This window comes from Garra rufa, chromosome 6, assembly GCF_049309525.1.
Source record: "Garra rufa chromosome 6, GarRuf1.0, whole genome shotgun sequence".
Classification (NCBI taxonomy): Eukaryota; Metazoa; Chordata; class Actinopteri; order Cypriniformes; family Cyprinidae; genus Garra; species Garra rufa.
The window spans coordinates 7,463,066-7,475,439 of NC_133366.1; the positions used below are offsets into that span (position 1 = coordinate 7,463,066).

The 12,374-nt window shown below is 33.5% G+C and overlaps 1 protein-coding gene across 1 annotated transcript; it reads left to right on the forward strand.

Moving 5' to 3' along the window:
• The first annotated feature begins 287 nt into the window (after positions 1-287).
• Positions 288-10,785, forward strand: rab1aa (RAB1A, member RAS oncogene family a). The gene is made up of 6 exons (XM_073841991.1): positions 288-472; positions 2,268-2,340; positions 3,721-3,816; positions 6,044-6,139; positions 6,277-6,408; positions 8,909-10,785. The coding sequence occupies exons 1-6, from the start codon at positions 459-461 to the stop codon at positions 9,104-9,106; spliced, it is 609 nt and encodes a 202-aa protein (XP_073698092.1). The 5' UTR covers positions 288-458; the 3' UTR covers positions 9,107-10,785.
• Positions 10,786-12,374: the final 1,589 nt, after the last annotated feature.

The following is a 12,374-nucleotide window of genomic DNA, read 5'->3' on the forward strand; positions in this document are numbered from 1 at the left end:
GTACTTTGAATCAAATAAATGCAGGCTTGGTGAACAGAAGAGACTTAAAAAAATAAAACATTAAAACTCTTACTGTTCAAAACCTTTTGACTGGTAGTGTACATGATAAATAAACTAAAATATTTTTAGAAGTATAAAATATAAATAATATTTTATGACATCTTCAAATTTATGAAAATAATATTTAAGTTATTCGCCTCTCAGGACTTTTATTTTGGCGAGTCGTGCAGCGAAAGTGACCGAGCATCGCATCTCTTTTGATTCAAGCTTCACTCTCGACTCGAGTGGCCATTTTTTTACGTTTGTACGGATCCCGGTTTCGCTCATTTCTCTTATAAAACAGCTTTTAACACCGTTTAATAACGGCCATCGCCATCAAACGACTCTCTAACTTCAATCGGCTTCATCGCGGAGAAGAAAACGACAGATAAACCGGTAGTTTTCGTGCGCTGTCCATCATGAATCCTGAATAGTAAGTTTGTGTAGAAAAGCGCTGATGACACATCAAACACATGAACGCGCACTTCATTGTTTTTCACTCAAATCATCACTGTGTCAGCTGAATAACATATTAAAGTAAACAAAATGTATACTTTATTTGTCAGGATTAATTTATTAGTAGCTAGCACATCTGTGCTGGACATGTTTTAACCAGGTGTACCAACCGGTAACGTTAGTCGTTTCGATTTGTTTTGAAAGTATTATTTGATATAAATATGCAGTTTTGTATGTGTATATGTACTCATGTTTTAAATAATATTATATACTATAACTGTCAGACTGTTTCTGGAGCTCTCTGACACACTCAAGTGCCACGTCGTAATGAAACTGATAAGTTAAGAATGAAACTGAACAAAGTGTTTGCATAATTACACATATTGTGTGTTTATAATTGATTAATATCATCCTCAGGCTGATTAAAAACTGCTGTCAGAGAGTTTATCAAGTGCTGTAAGTCCTGTGGTGATGAAATGCGATCTTAGGCCTGAACTTACTGAGTTTATGACATGCTGAGTTTTGTTTCAAGGGCTGTTGGGTAATTAAGTCACCTGTTACCACACCACCCTTTCAGAATCTGTGTTTTTACCATGGTAATACCGTAGTATTAAATGATAGATGTTTTTATACACCCTGTGAATCTATCAAGAACACGCATAGATCATAATTCACAAAAAGGTAGATGAAAAGAAAACTCTTCTGCAAAAATGATTTGTTGTTTTTGTTTTCTCTTTGATTCTGGGCTGAAATATGACCCTCAGATGCAATATTTTCTACATTTTTTTTTTCTATTCTACTTACCAAGCCTGCATTTATTTGATCTAAACTACAGCAAAAACTGTAAAATTTTGAAATATTTTTACCATTTAAAATAACTCTTTTCTATTTGAATGTGTTTTAAAATGTAATTTATTTCTGTGATTTCAAAGCTGAATTTTTAACATCATTACTCAAGTCACATGATCTTTCCGAAATCATTCTAATATTCTGATTTGCTGCACAAAAAACAATATTATTATTATGTTGAAAACAGATGAGTAGATATTTTTTCAGTTTTTTTTGATGAATAGAACGTTCAGAAGAACATTTATCTGAAATAGAAATCTTTTGTAACATTATATATGTCTTTATCATCACTTTTGATCAATTTAAAGCATCCTTGCTAAATAAAAGTATTAATTAATATAATTTTCTTTCCCAAAGAAAGCTCCAAGCTTTTGAATAGTATAGTGTATAGTGTTACAAAAGCTTTTTATTTCAGAGAAATGCTGATCTTTTGATCCTTCTATTCATCATAGAATCTTTGTTTTAAAAATTGATAATAATAATAATAATAATTGTTTCTTGAGCAGCGAATCAACATATTAGAATGATTTCTAAAGGATCATGTGACACTAAAGACTTAAGTAATGATGCTGAAAATGTAGCTTTTAAATCATATAAATTAAATACATTAAAATAGAAAACCGTTACTTTAAGAGTAAAAATATTTAAAAAATTGACTGTACTTTGGATAAAATAAATGCAGGCTTGGTGAGCAGAAGAGACTGTACAAAATCTTTTGACTGGTAGTGTATGTTTATTTGACAGCTTCATGATTCGCTGCGCTCACGTGATCATTATTAACGCCGGCCGTTGAGGCATAATGACACAGGTGTTGCGTAACGTAATTCCCACTTCCACGTCACACATAACACAACTGACTGGGAGTGTAAGTGATCAGCGGCTGCTGATGGATGTGATTAATAGTCCTCTGGTTTCTCTTTTAGTGATTACCTGTTCAAGCTCCTGCTGATCGGTGACTCAGGTGTCGGGAAGTCCTGCCTTCTGCTGCGTTTTGCTGTAAGTTATTAGCCTGATCCATTGAGATCCTGTTTACACACACACACACACACGTATCAGATAATGACTCTTATTGCACAGGAGATTTGACTGTCAAAGAGCTGCATGCTAAAGGTGAAAGGTGTCCTTTCTGCGGAAAAACAAATGCAGGTGCAATCTGACTGAAAACGGTTAATTTTGCAAATCTTTTTTAGTGTATCTTTTAGGGCTGTAACGATATTGTCACTATCATGATATTACGTTAACAGAGTCTCGATATTATCGTTGTCACATGACGATATGAAATTAAATTTCTTCTGGGCAAAAAGTGTAGTTTTTTTTAAAAGAGTAGTTCACTTCCAGAACAAAAATGTACAGATAATCACCCCCTTGTCATCCAAGATGTTCAAGTCTTGCTTTCTTAAGTCGATAAGAAATTCTGTTTCTTGAGGAAAACATTTCAGGATTTTTCTCAATATAGTTGACTTCTATGGTGCCCTGAGTTTGATCTTCCAAAATGCAGCTTCAAGGGGCTCTAAATGATCCCAGCTGAGGAAGAAGGGTCTTATCTAGTGAAACAATCGTTATTTTCAAAACAAATCCACAATTTCTATACTTTTTAACCTCAAATGCTCATCTTGTCTCGTCTTTGTGATGCACATGTGTAGTCTGTGCAATCCGGATTAATGCAGTTAGGGTATGTCAAAAAACTCCCATCTCGTTTTCGTCTTCAACTTCAAAATCATCCTACATCGCTGCAGAAAGACCATCCCAGTGTTTACAAAGTGAACGTACGAAGAAGATCAAATGGCCTTTACAAAAAAAAAAGGAAAAACAGCGATGTATGGTGATTTTGAAGTTGAAGATGAAAATGAGATGGGGGTTTTTCAACATACCCTAACTGTACTGACCCAGATCACAGAGCTCCAGACCCTTCTTCCTCGGCTGGGATCATTTAGAGCTCTTTAAAGCTGCATTTAAACTGCATTTTGGAAGATCAAACTCAGGGCACCATAGAAGTCAACTATATGAAGAAAAATCCTGAAATGTTTTCCTCAAAAAACAATTTCTTTACAACTGAAGAAAGAAAGATATGAGCATATTGGATGACAAGCGGGTATATACATTATGTTATATGTAAATGAATTAATCCTTTAAGTTAAGATCACGGTTGGAGCTCTAAATTTTGAACTCTCAAAGTGCATTAGAAGAATTTACCTTTAAAATGTAAAAAAATTTCATTTGTCTTTTTTTTTTTAAATATGGCAATAAATATTGTATCATGGACTTCATATTGCGATATTATTGTATCATGAGATTTTGATATCCTTGCATCCCTATCTTTATGAAATGCATCCACTAGTAAATGTCTTGTATCTTACTGTGTGTGCATTTGCTCAGGATGACACGTATACAGAGAGCTACATCAGCACGATTGGAGTGGACTTCAAAATCAGGACGATAGAGCTCGACGGAAAGACCATCAAACTACAGATCGTAAGAGCTCTGAACTTTATAGAATTAATGCATTGTTACATTTCAAAATGTTTCAGCATTCAAAAACACATTAATTACATTACTTTTGGGTTTTACATTAACATTACAATTACATTTTCTTTAGTTTTTAAATTTTTTGAACGTCTCCTTTGCTTAGCAAGGCTGCATTTGTTTGATTAAAACGACAGTAAAATTGTGAAATATGTTTTACTATTTAACTGTTTTCTATTTAAATATGTTGTAAACTGCAGTGTTGTTTTCGTCATGATGAAATCATTTCGTTGACGCCACTTTTTTTCATGACGATAACGAGACGATGACGAGATAAAAATGGCTCGTTGATGACTAAAACATGACGAGACGTGTGTGAGTTTTCGTTGACGAGACGAGAACAGACGAATGTTAGTGGGTGGTCCGTCAGACGTTTAAAATGCATGACATTTCTGCTTATTGTGCATGCCAATCAAAACCTAAAACGTATCTGCCGCTATGGCAAGCCGTTTTAGCATTAAATACTCTTTGCCATACTAGTATGGCAAGACGTTTTAGCATTCTATCCTTGTTTGTCTTTTATGTTTTAAAACATTCCTTCGTTATTGTAATTATTGGTGAAAATAGTCGATCCGGAAGCTCATTGTGTTGAACTATAGATCTGCTATTTTCACAACTTATAAGTGACACTACCCAACAGCAAAATACTTACTGACCTACATTAATTTGTTAAAAGACTACTTTTTCCTCCTTTTTTGATTAAAACTAGACTAAAACCTTTTTGACTTTTCGTCGACTAAAATTGGACTAAAACTATCACATATAGAAGTGACTAAAATTGGACTAAAACTAATAAGCATTTTAGTCCGAAAGACTAAGACTAAATCTAAGATGGTTGTCAAAAACAACACTGGTAAACTGTAATTTATTCCTCTGATTTCGAAGCATCGTTATTCCAGTCTTAAGTGTCACATGATCCTCGCAGAATTCTAATAGGCTGGTTTCCTGCTTAAGAAAAAATTGAAAACTGATGCATTTGATTTTTTTAGGATTCTTTGATGAATAGAAAGTTCAAAAGAACTGCATTTTTAAAAATGGAATCTTTTGTAACATGGTTTTTGCTCAGAGGTGGGTAGTAACGAATTACATTTACTTCGTTACATTTACTTGAGTACATTTTTGGGGTAACTAGTACTAGGGTATATTTAAAGATAGGTACTTTTACTCTTACTCAAGTACATTTATAGTGAAAAAATGTACTTTTACTTCGCTACATTTGATGGCTTTCCTCCGTTACTGTCCTCAGAAACTTGTCATGGCATTTTCATTTCATGTCTGATAAAACTGCGTTAATGCTGCTTTGTGTATACAGCTGTTACTATGGAAACCGTAATATTTCAGCGCTCCTAAAGCGCCCCCTCGTGACAAAGAATGAATTTTCCATTTCCAATAAAAAAATTTCAGCTATTTATGGTCAAATGATTGCAATTATCGACCCATGTTTTTATGCAGCAAACACAGAGTTGTAAATGTAAAAAGTTAAGGCGCCTTCTAAAAATCTAAACAAGTACAGTAATATTTATGTTTTAAATAAATATAATAAACTATATACTCAATTTATCCCTTTTAATGTTATAAAGGATGAAATGCCATAGTGTAACACATTTGGTTTTTGTGTGAAACTGTATCTGAATTTTGAATCATGCCATTTTATGGCTTAATATTCTACTTTACATTGTCCAATCCCGTTACTGTTTATTTTACTTTTGCAGATCTTAAAAATGGTTATGAATTGCTTTAAATTAATATTTAAAAATTCTGCAGATACACTGAATGAAATAAATATAATGAAATAAAATTACTTCCTTGATATTTGTTTATATTTGTATATTAAAAACATTTTTGATTAGACTCCTATCTGATTTTTTTATGTTAAAAAAAGGTTTTTTTTTTTTTTTATTTGGGCTAGTTAAATAAATTTTCGGGCTTCCAAAATCTAAAGAGTACCTGCTTAACTAGTAACCGGCTACTTGAGTACTTTTTCCATCGGATACTTTTTTACTCTTACTCAAGTAACTATTAAGATTGTTACTTTTACTCTTACTTGAGTAAATATTTCCATAAGTACTTGAGTACAGATTTTGGGTACGCTTCCCACCTCTGTTTTTACTTTCACTTTCAATCAGTTTAATGCATTCTTCAGTGCTGAATGTTTGTGTGTTTGCTGTATTGTCAGTGGGACACAGCCGGTCAGGAGCGGTTTCGCACCATCACGTCCAGCTACTACCGAGGCGCTCACGGGATCATCGTTGTTTACGATGTCACGGATCAGGTGACCAAACATTCCTTAAGCATGGCAACGCTCGCGTGACCTTTCACCTGCTGTGTTGAGCGTGAGGCGTTTCTGTGTGTTCAGCCGGTCGTGTGTCAGTGTTGTTTTAATGTTTTGTTCTGGATGTGTTTCTTCAGGATTCCTTCAACAATGTCAAACAGTGGCTTCAGGAGATCGATCGCTACGCTAGTGAAAACGTCAACAAGCTGCTGGTGGGAAACAAGTGTGATCTGACCACTAAGAAAGTTGTGGATTACACGACAGCAAAGGTACAACCTGAAAGATTGGTTGATTTAATATTTTAAATAATTACAAATTATTAAGTTAATTATTTTTAAATTATTAAATTATTTTAAAAACCTTTTCTGTTTGCAAACTGAGAGAGTAGATGATTATTTATTTTTTTCATTTATTATTTTTAAATAATACAGACTGGTTGATTAAATGCTTGAAATATTGTTTATTATTAAGTAATAAATCATAAATATTTTATAATCATAAAAATGTAATAACCTACTGATTGAGACTCCAAAGACTGGCTGATTAATAATTTGAATAGTTATTCTTATTATGTAATTATTATTTACTATTAATGATTAAATAACGACATAATTATAACTACAAATTTTTTTAATTGTGTATTTAAAGCAGATTATTATTTTTTTATTATTATTTAAAAAAAGACTGGTTATTATATTGTTTATTATTAATAATATTTTAATGAATAAAGAATCATTTCTGAATGTTAAAACCTTTCCTGGTTGAGGCTGATTGATAATTTAAATGGTTACTAATTATTTACTATCAATCATCAAATAACAAAATAATGATAATGAATTATATTGTATATAATTATAATAAATAATTATAATGAATTATTAACCATGTATTTAAAAAAAAAAAAACTTTCCTTATTGTAAACTTTGTTAATTAAAAGTTGTTAATTAATTATTTAAATGTATTTATTTTTTATTCATTATGTTAATAATAAAAAAGGCCAGCTGGGTAAATGTTTAAATTATTATTTATTTATAAATAATTGTTCTTTTAAAACCTTTCCTGGCTGAGGCCCAAACTGGCTGATTAATCATTTAAATAATGACTAATTATTTAAATAATTATTTACTGTTAATGACTAAATAACAAAATAATTATGATGAATAATGCATTAATTATGTATTTTTAAAAAAATCCTGATTGCAAAATGAAAGCGTAGCTTATGTATTATTTAAGTGTATTTAATTTGTATTTATTACAAATTAAATACACTTAAATAATACATAAGCTACGCTTTCATTTGTATTTATTACTTTTGTAAATAGTCCTGTTGGCTTCCTCAAGCCAGGACCTACAGCAGGCACTGGGGCGGTTTGCAGCCCAGTGTGAAGCGGCTGGGATGAGAATCAGCACCTCTAAGTCCGAGGCCATGGTTCTCAGTCGGAAAAGGGTGGCTTGTCCTCTTCAGGTTGGTGGGGAGTCTCTGCCCCAGGTGGAGGAGTTTAAGTATCTGGGGGTCTTGTTCACGAGTGAGGGAAGGATGGAGCGGGAGATTGACAGACGGATCGGTGCAGCTTCTGCAGTAATGCGGTCGATGTACCGGTCTGTCGTGGTGAAGAAAGAGCTGAGCTGTAAGGCGAAGCTCTCGATTTACCGGTCGATCTACGTTCCTACTCTCACCTATGGTCATGAGCTTTGGATCATGACCGAAAGGATAAGATCCCGGATACAGGCGGTCGAAATGAGTTTCCTCCGTAGGGTGGCTGGGCGCTCCCTTAGAGATAGGGTGAGGAGCTCAGTCACTCGGGGGGAGCTCGGAGTAGACCCGCTGCTCCTTCACATCGAGAGAGGCCAGCTGAGGTGGCTCGGGCATCTGTTCCGGATGCCTCCTGGACGCCTCCCTGGGGAGGTGTTCCGGGCATGTCCCACCGGGAGGAGGCCCCGGGGAAGACCCAGGACACGCTGGAGGGACTATGTCTCTCGGCTGGCCTGGGAACGCCTCGGCGTTCCACCGGAAGAGCTGGAGGAAGTGTCTGGGGAGAGGGAAGTCTGGGTGTCTCTGCTTAGACTGCTGCCCCCGCGACCCGGTTCCGGATAAGCGGAGGAAAATGGATGGATGGACTTTTGTAAATAATAAAAGCTGGCTGAATAAATGTTTAAATGATTATTTATTATCAATCAATAAATAATTAATTTATAAGGAATAGTTTTTTAACACTAACTTGTTGAAACTCCAAAACTGGGTGATTGATAATTTAAAAAGTTACTTATTTTAATCCGTATTTGCTATTAATTATTAAATGATAAAATAGAAATAATTTATTAATCATGTGTTCTTTAAATATCCCTGATATATTATTTAATTATTTTAACATAATAATTATAATAATGTATAAACTAATTTAATAATTGATTTAATAATTTAAATAATTAACAGTTATTTAAATTGTTTGATTAAATCATAAATAAATGCATAGTTTAGAATTTGTCATTTTAAATGGTTTGAGACCAAAAAAGTAATATTATTATTATTATATAATTGTTCATTGTGAAATAATTAATAAATAATAATTTAAATTTGTAATAATTCAAAATTGTTTTAAATTAACTTTACAAAGATTTAAATTTGAAAAAATATATTTGTTAATAATTAGTACTAAAACTAGGTGTGATTAATCACAGAAAACGCCATTTAACATTTATTAGTGGCATTTTTTCAGCCTAATTTCAATATAGTCGTCGTTTCAATATATTGTCATCTCTGTCTTTCAGGAGTTTGCGGACTCTCTCGGCATCCCGTTCCTGGAGGCGAGCGCGAAGAGCTCCTCTAATGTGGAACAGGCCTTCATGACCATGGCAGCAGAGATCAAGAAGCGAATGGGCCCCGGGGCCACTGCAGGAGGCTCCGAGAAATCCAACGTCAAGATTCAGAGCACGCCGGTCAAGACCGCCTCCGGAGGATGCTGCTGAAACCGACCGACCAACGACAGTAACCTTTACCAACCGTACGCCACAGCTGAGTTAGGAGGAAGTGAGTGTGTGTTAGTGTGTATGCGTGAGAGAGTGTGCGTGTGTGTGTGCGCGCAATAAAGACTGAGAATATAAAAGATAAGCAGAGTAAAGAGAGGATCCAATTAAACATTGCCTGATATCGAATCATGCATGCACGTCGATGCATGACCAGACAAACCCGCGTCCAACCGTCTGCCGAGGTTAAATTCCGTGCGCTCATTTAGACAAGCATCCAAAAGCACTTTTCGGACGTTTTTAGAGGAGAGCGACTAGGTTTGGCTTTGAACTTCCTCTTGGGAACTTTGAAGGAAGCGGTGGACTGCGATGTCAAAACTGACCTCTGAACAGCCGTTTCCGTTACTGTGGCTCCCAGTGAGGTTGCAACCAAAGGAGGCGACCTCTCCTTCAGCCGCCGCCTTCTCTCTCTCTCTCTCTCTCTCGTCTGGTGGACCGCTCGCCTGTTTGGGCATTTCTTCTGTTGTTTTGTCTTTTTATTTGTGCTCTACAGCATTTCAATGGTCCTCTGAGCATGACCAACACTCAAAGTGAGCTAGTCATTTTTCAGACATGCTAGTCGTTTGCCACGTTCCTAACAGCATTATCATCCTGTGCTATTTTTTTTTTTCATGGTATAATTTGGAAAACGAAAAGCAAATCTTGGGGCGTTCGTACTTTGAAAGCCATAGCTCAGCCAGAAATGAACATTTGGTCATTGTTTGTCCTCACGTTGTTCCAAACTTGAGAGTTTCTTTCTTCTGTTGAACACAAATGAAGATATTTTGAGAAAGCAGTTGCCGGCAGCCATTCACTTCTATGGTGTGAGAAGAAATACTATGGCTACCGGCAATTGTTTGGTTTCCAACAGTCTTTAAATATCTTTTTTTGTGTGTGTTTGACAGAAGAAACTCAAGTTTGCAACAACATGAGGTTGAGTAAATGACAAAATGTTCGTTTTTGCCTGAGCTATGCCTTTAAATGTCAATATTATGAATTGGTTATTATTTCTCTTAATTAGTTTTGATGCTTATTTTCTTAAATGGAAGCTTGTTTTTGTATCCATGGGATAGAAAAATAAAAGTTTACCTCACAATTTTGACTTTTTATCAACTTTGAACTTGGAACTTCGAGATACAAACTCGGAATTTTGATTCTTGCGAGATTAAAACTCCTGATTATCTTTTTAAAATCTGTTTTTATTTTGAATTCCGTGGCGGGAAAACAAAACAGAATTCTGAGGAGGGGAAAAAAGTGTTTTTAGTCGCGATTCCAAACAAAAGTCTGAATTCTGAGGTAAAAGTTGCGAATATCTCTTAATTTTTCTGTTTCACGGCCAAAAAAGCTTCTGTAATATCCTGTGTATTGGACTTGGCGTTTGTTTGCTGACAGCACAAGAGCAGCGTCACTGTAACAGGAGCTATAGCAGATCTGTGTATAAATGTATCTATATAAATCCCACCGATAAACAGGAAATCGCAGTAGTTAAATCAGCATTGCTTATATAACTTCTTTTGTTTTCAGGGAGAAAATGCCCTTTTTTTTCTCCTGTACTTTTTTGTTTTCTTTTACGTCACATAATGTTTAAATAAACTATGAAGGAAAAGTTGAATAAAAATGGTTTTAACTGGAGCGTTTGGTAACATGTTTCATGTGTTCCATCTGTGTTGATGAAAGCCGCAGCGGGTTACATAAAGCGGCCAGAATAAGAGATTTGGCTCATTGTTTCCAGTGGGTGGCGTCATTCGCCTGAAGCTGATGTGTTCAGACTGGCTGGAGATTCTGAGTCATCACTGTTATGTTGGCATTATCTTATGAGAGTCACATCTACTAATGTTCAGAAGATTGGAGTTTTTTTGTTTGTTTGTTTTTTTTAAAGAAAATTCAGAAAGGGTGCATTACAATATTATGTTACTCCATAAAAATAATTGTGTTGTAAATGTACTTTTTATGGTAAGTAAGGTATTGTGTTACTTTTTGTCAGCTGGGCTGGGCTTGTTTGTTTTTTAATAACAAAAAAAGCAACTGTAAAGACACTTTCACACCAAAAGTGAAATTAATAAGCCTCGGGCTAAAGGAAGTGACATTTAGAAAAAGTGAAATACATTTAGATTGTAAAAATACATTAGAAAAAAAATGATTAAAATTAACGAATAGATTAAAATAAAACATATTAAAGTAAAAAAAAATTACACTAAGCAAAAAGATCAGTTGCAATTAATTAATTTGATTGAAATAATGAAATTTGTTTTTTAAAATAATACATCTAAAAATATGTTACAAATATGTAAAGAAATTAAAAATTATATGAAAATATATTTCAATTACAAAAAAAAGTAATAAAATGATTAAAATAGATTAAAATAAAAATGTATTAAAATAACATAATTACAATAAGCAAAACAATTGGTAGTAAATTACTAAAATTTAGATTTGAAAATAAAATTAATTTGAGTTACATAATGAAAATTGGTGTTTCAAATAATATTTATTAAAGATATATATAAATTATCATTATAAAAATAGGAAGTTACTGTTATTCTGCACCTCACTCCTGATTTCTCTCAACATGGGACAAATTCAATTAATGGGAAAACAATGTAACTTGCATTACTTATCTTGTAAATGTAAAAGTAATGTTACCTTACTAGTCATTTGAGAAAAGTAATTTGATTACATGACTAGTGTTACTCATTTGGAAAAAGTAACTCATATTTTCATGTGAATGTAAAAGTAATGCTACTTGAGAAAAGTAATCTGAATATTTAACTTCAAATAACTGTAAATTTACTGTAAAAGTAATCTGTTGCCTTACTAGTTAATTGAGAAAAGTATTCTGATTACGTTACTTATTTAAAAAAAGTAGCTATTGTAAAATTATTCTGTTACTTCACTAGTTACTTGAAAAAAGTAGTCCAATTATGTAACTTGTTACTTATTTTAAAAAGTAAATTTAAAACTAATCTGTTACCTTACTAGTTAATTGAAAAAAGTAATTTGATTACATAAGTTGTTACTTATTTTTAAAAAGTAACTATTTTCTTGTAACATTATTGTGTTTACTAGTTACTTGAGAAACGTAATCTGATTACTTGTTACTTATTAGAAAAAGTAACTCTTATGTGTCTTTAAAAGTAATCTGTTTACATAACTTGTTACTAATTTTAAAAAGTAACTATTTTTTGTTAAATTGTTGCTTCACTAGTTACTTGAGAAAAGTAATCTGATTACA

Excerpts from the sequence above, each read along its gene's own strand:
- rab1aa (XM_073841991.1), top strand. Across the intron at positions 3,817-6,043 it reads AGACCATCAAACTACAGATC|TGGGACACAGCCGGTCAGGA; the intron begins GTAAGAGCTCTG and ends CTGTATTGTCAG. Across the intron at positions 6,140-6,276 it reads TTTACGATGTCACGGATCAG|GATTCCTTCAACAATGTCAA; the intron begins GTGACCAAACAT and ends GTGTTTCTTCAG.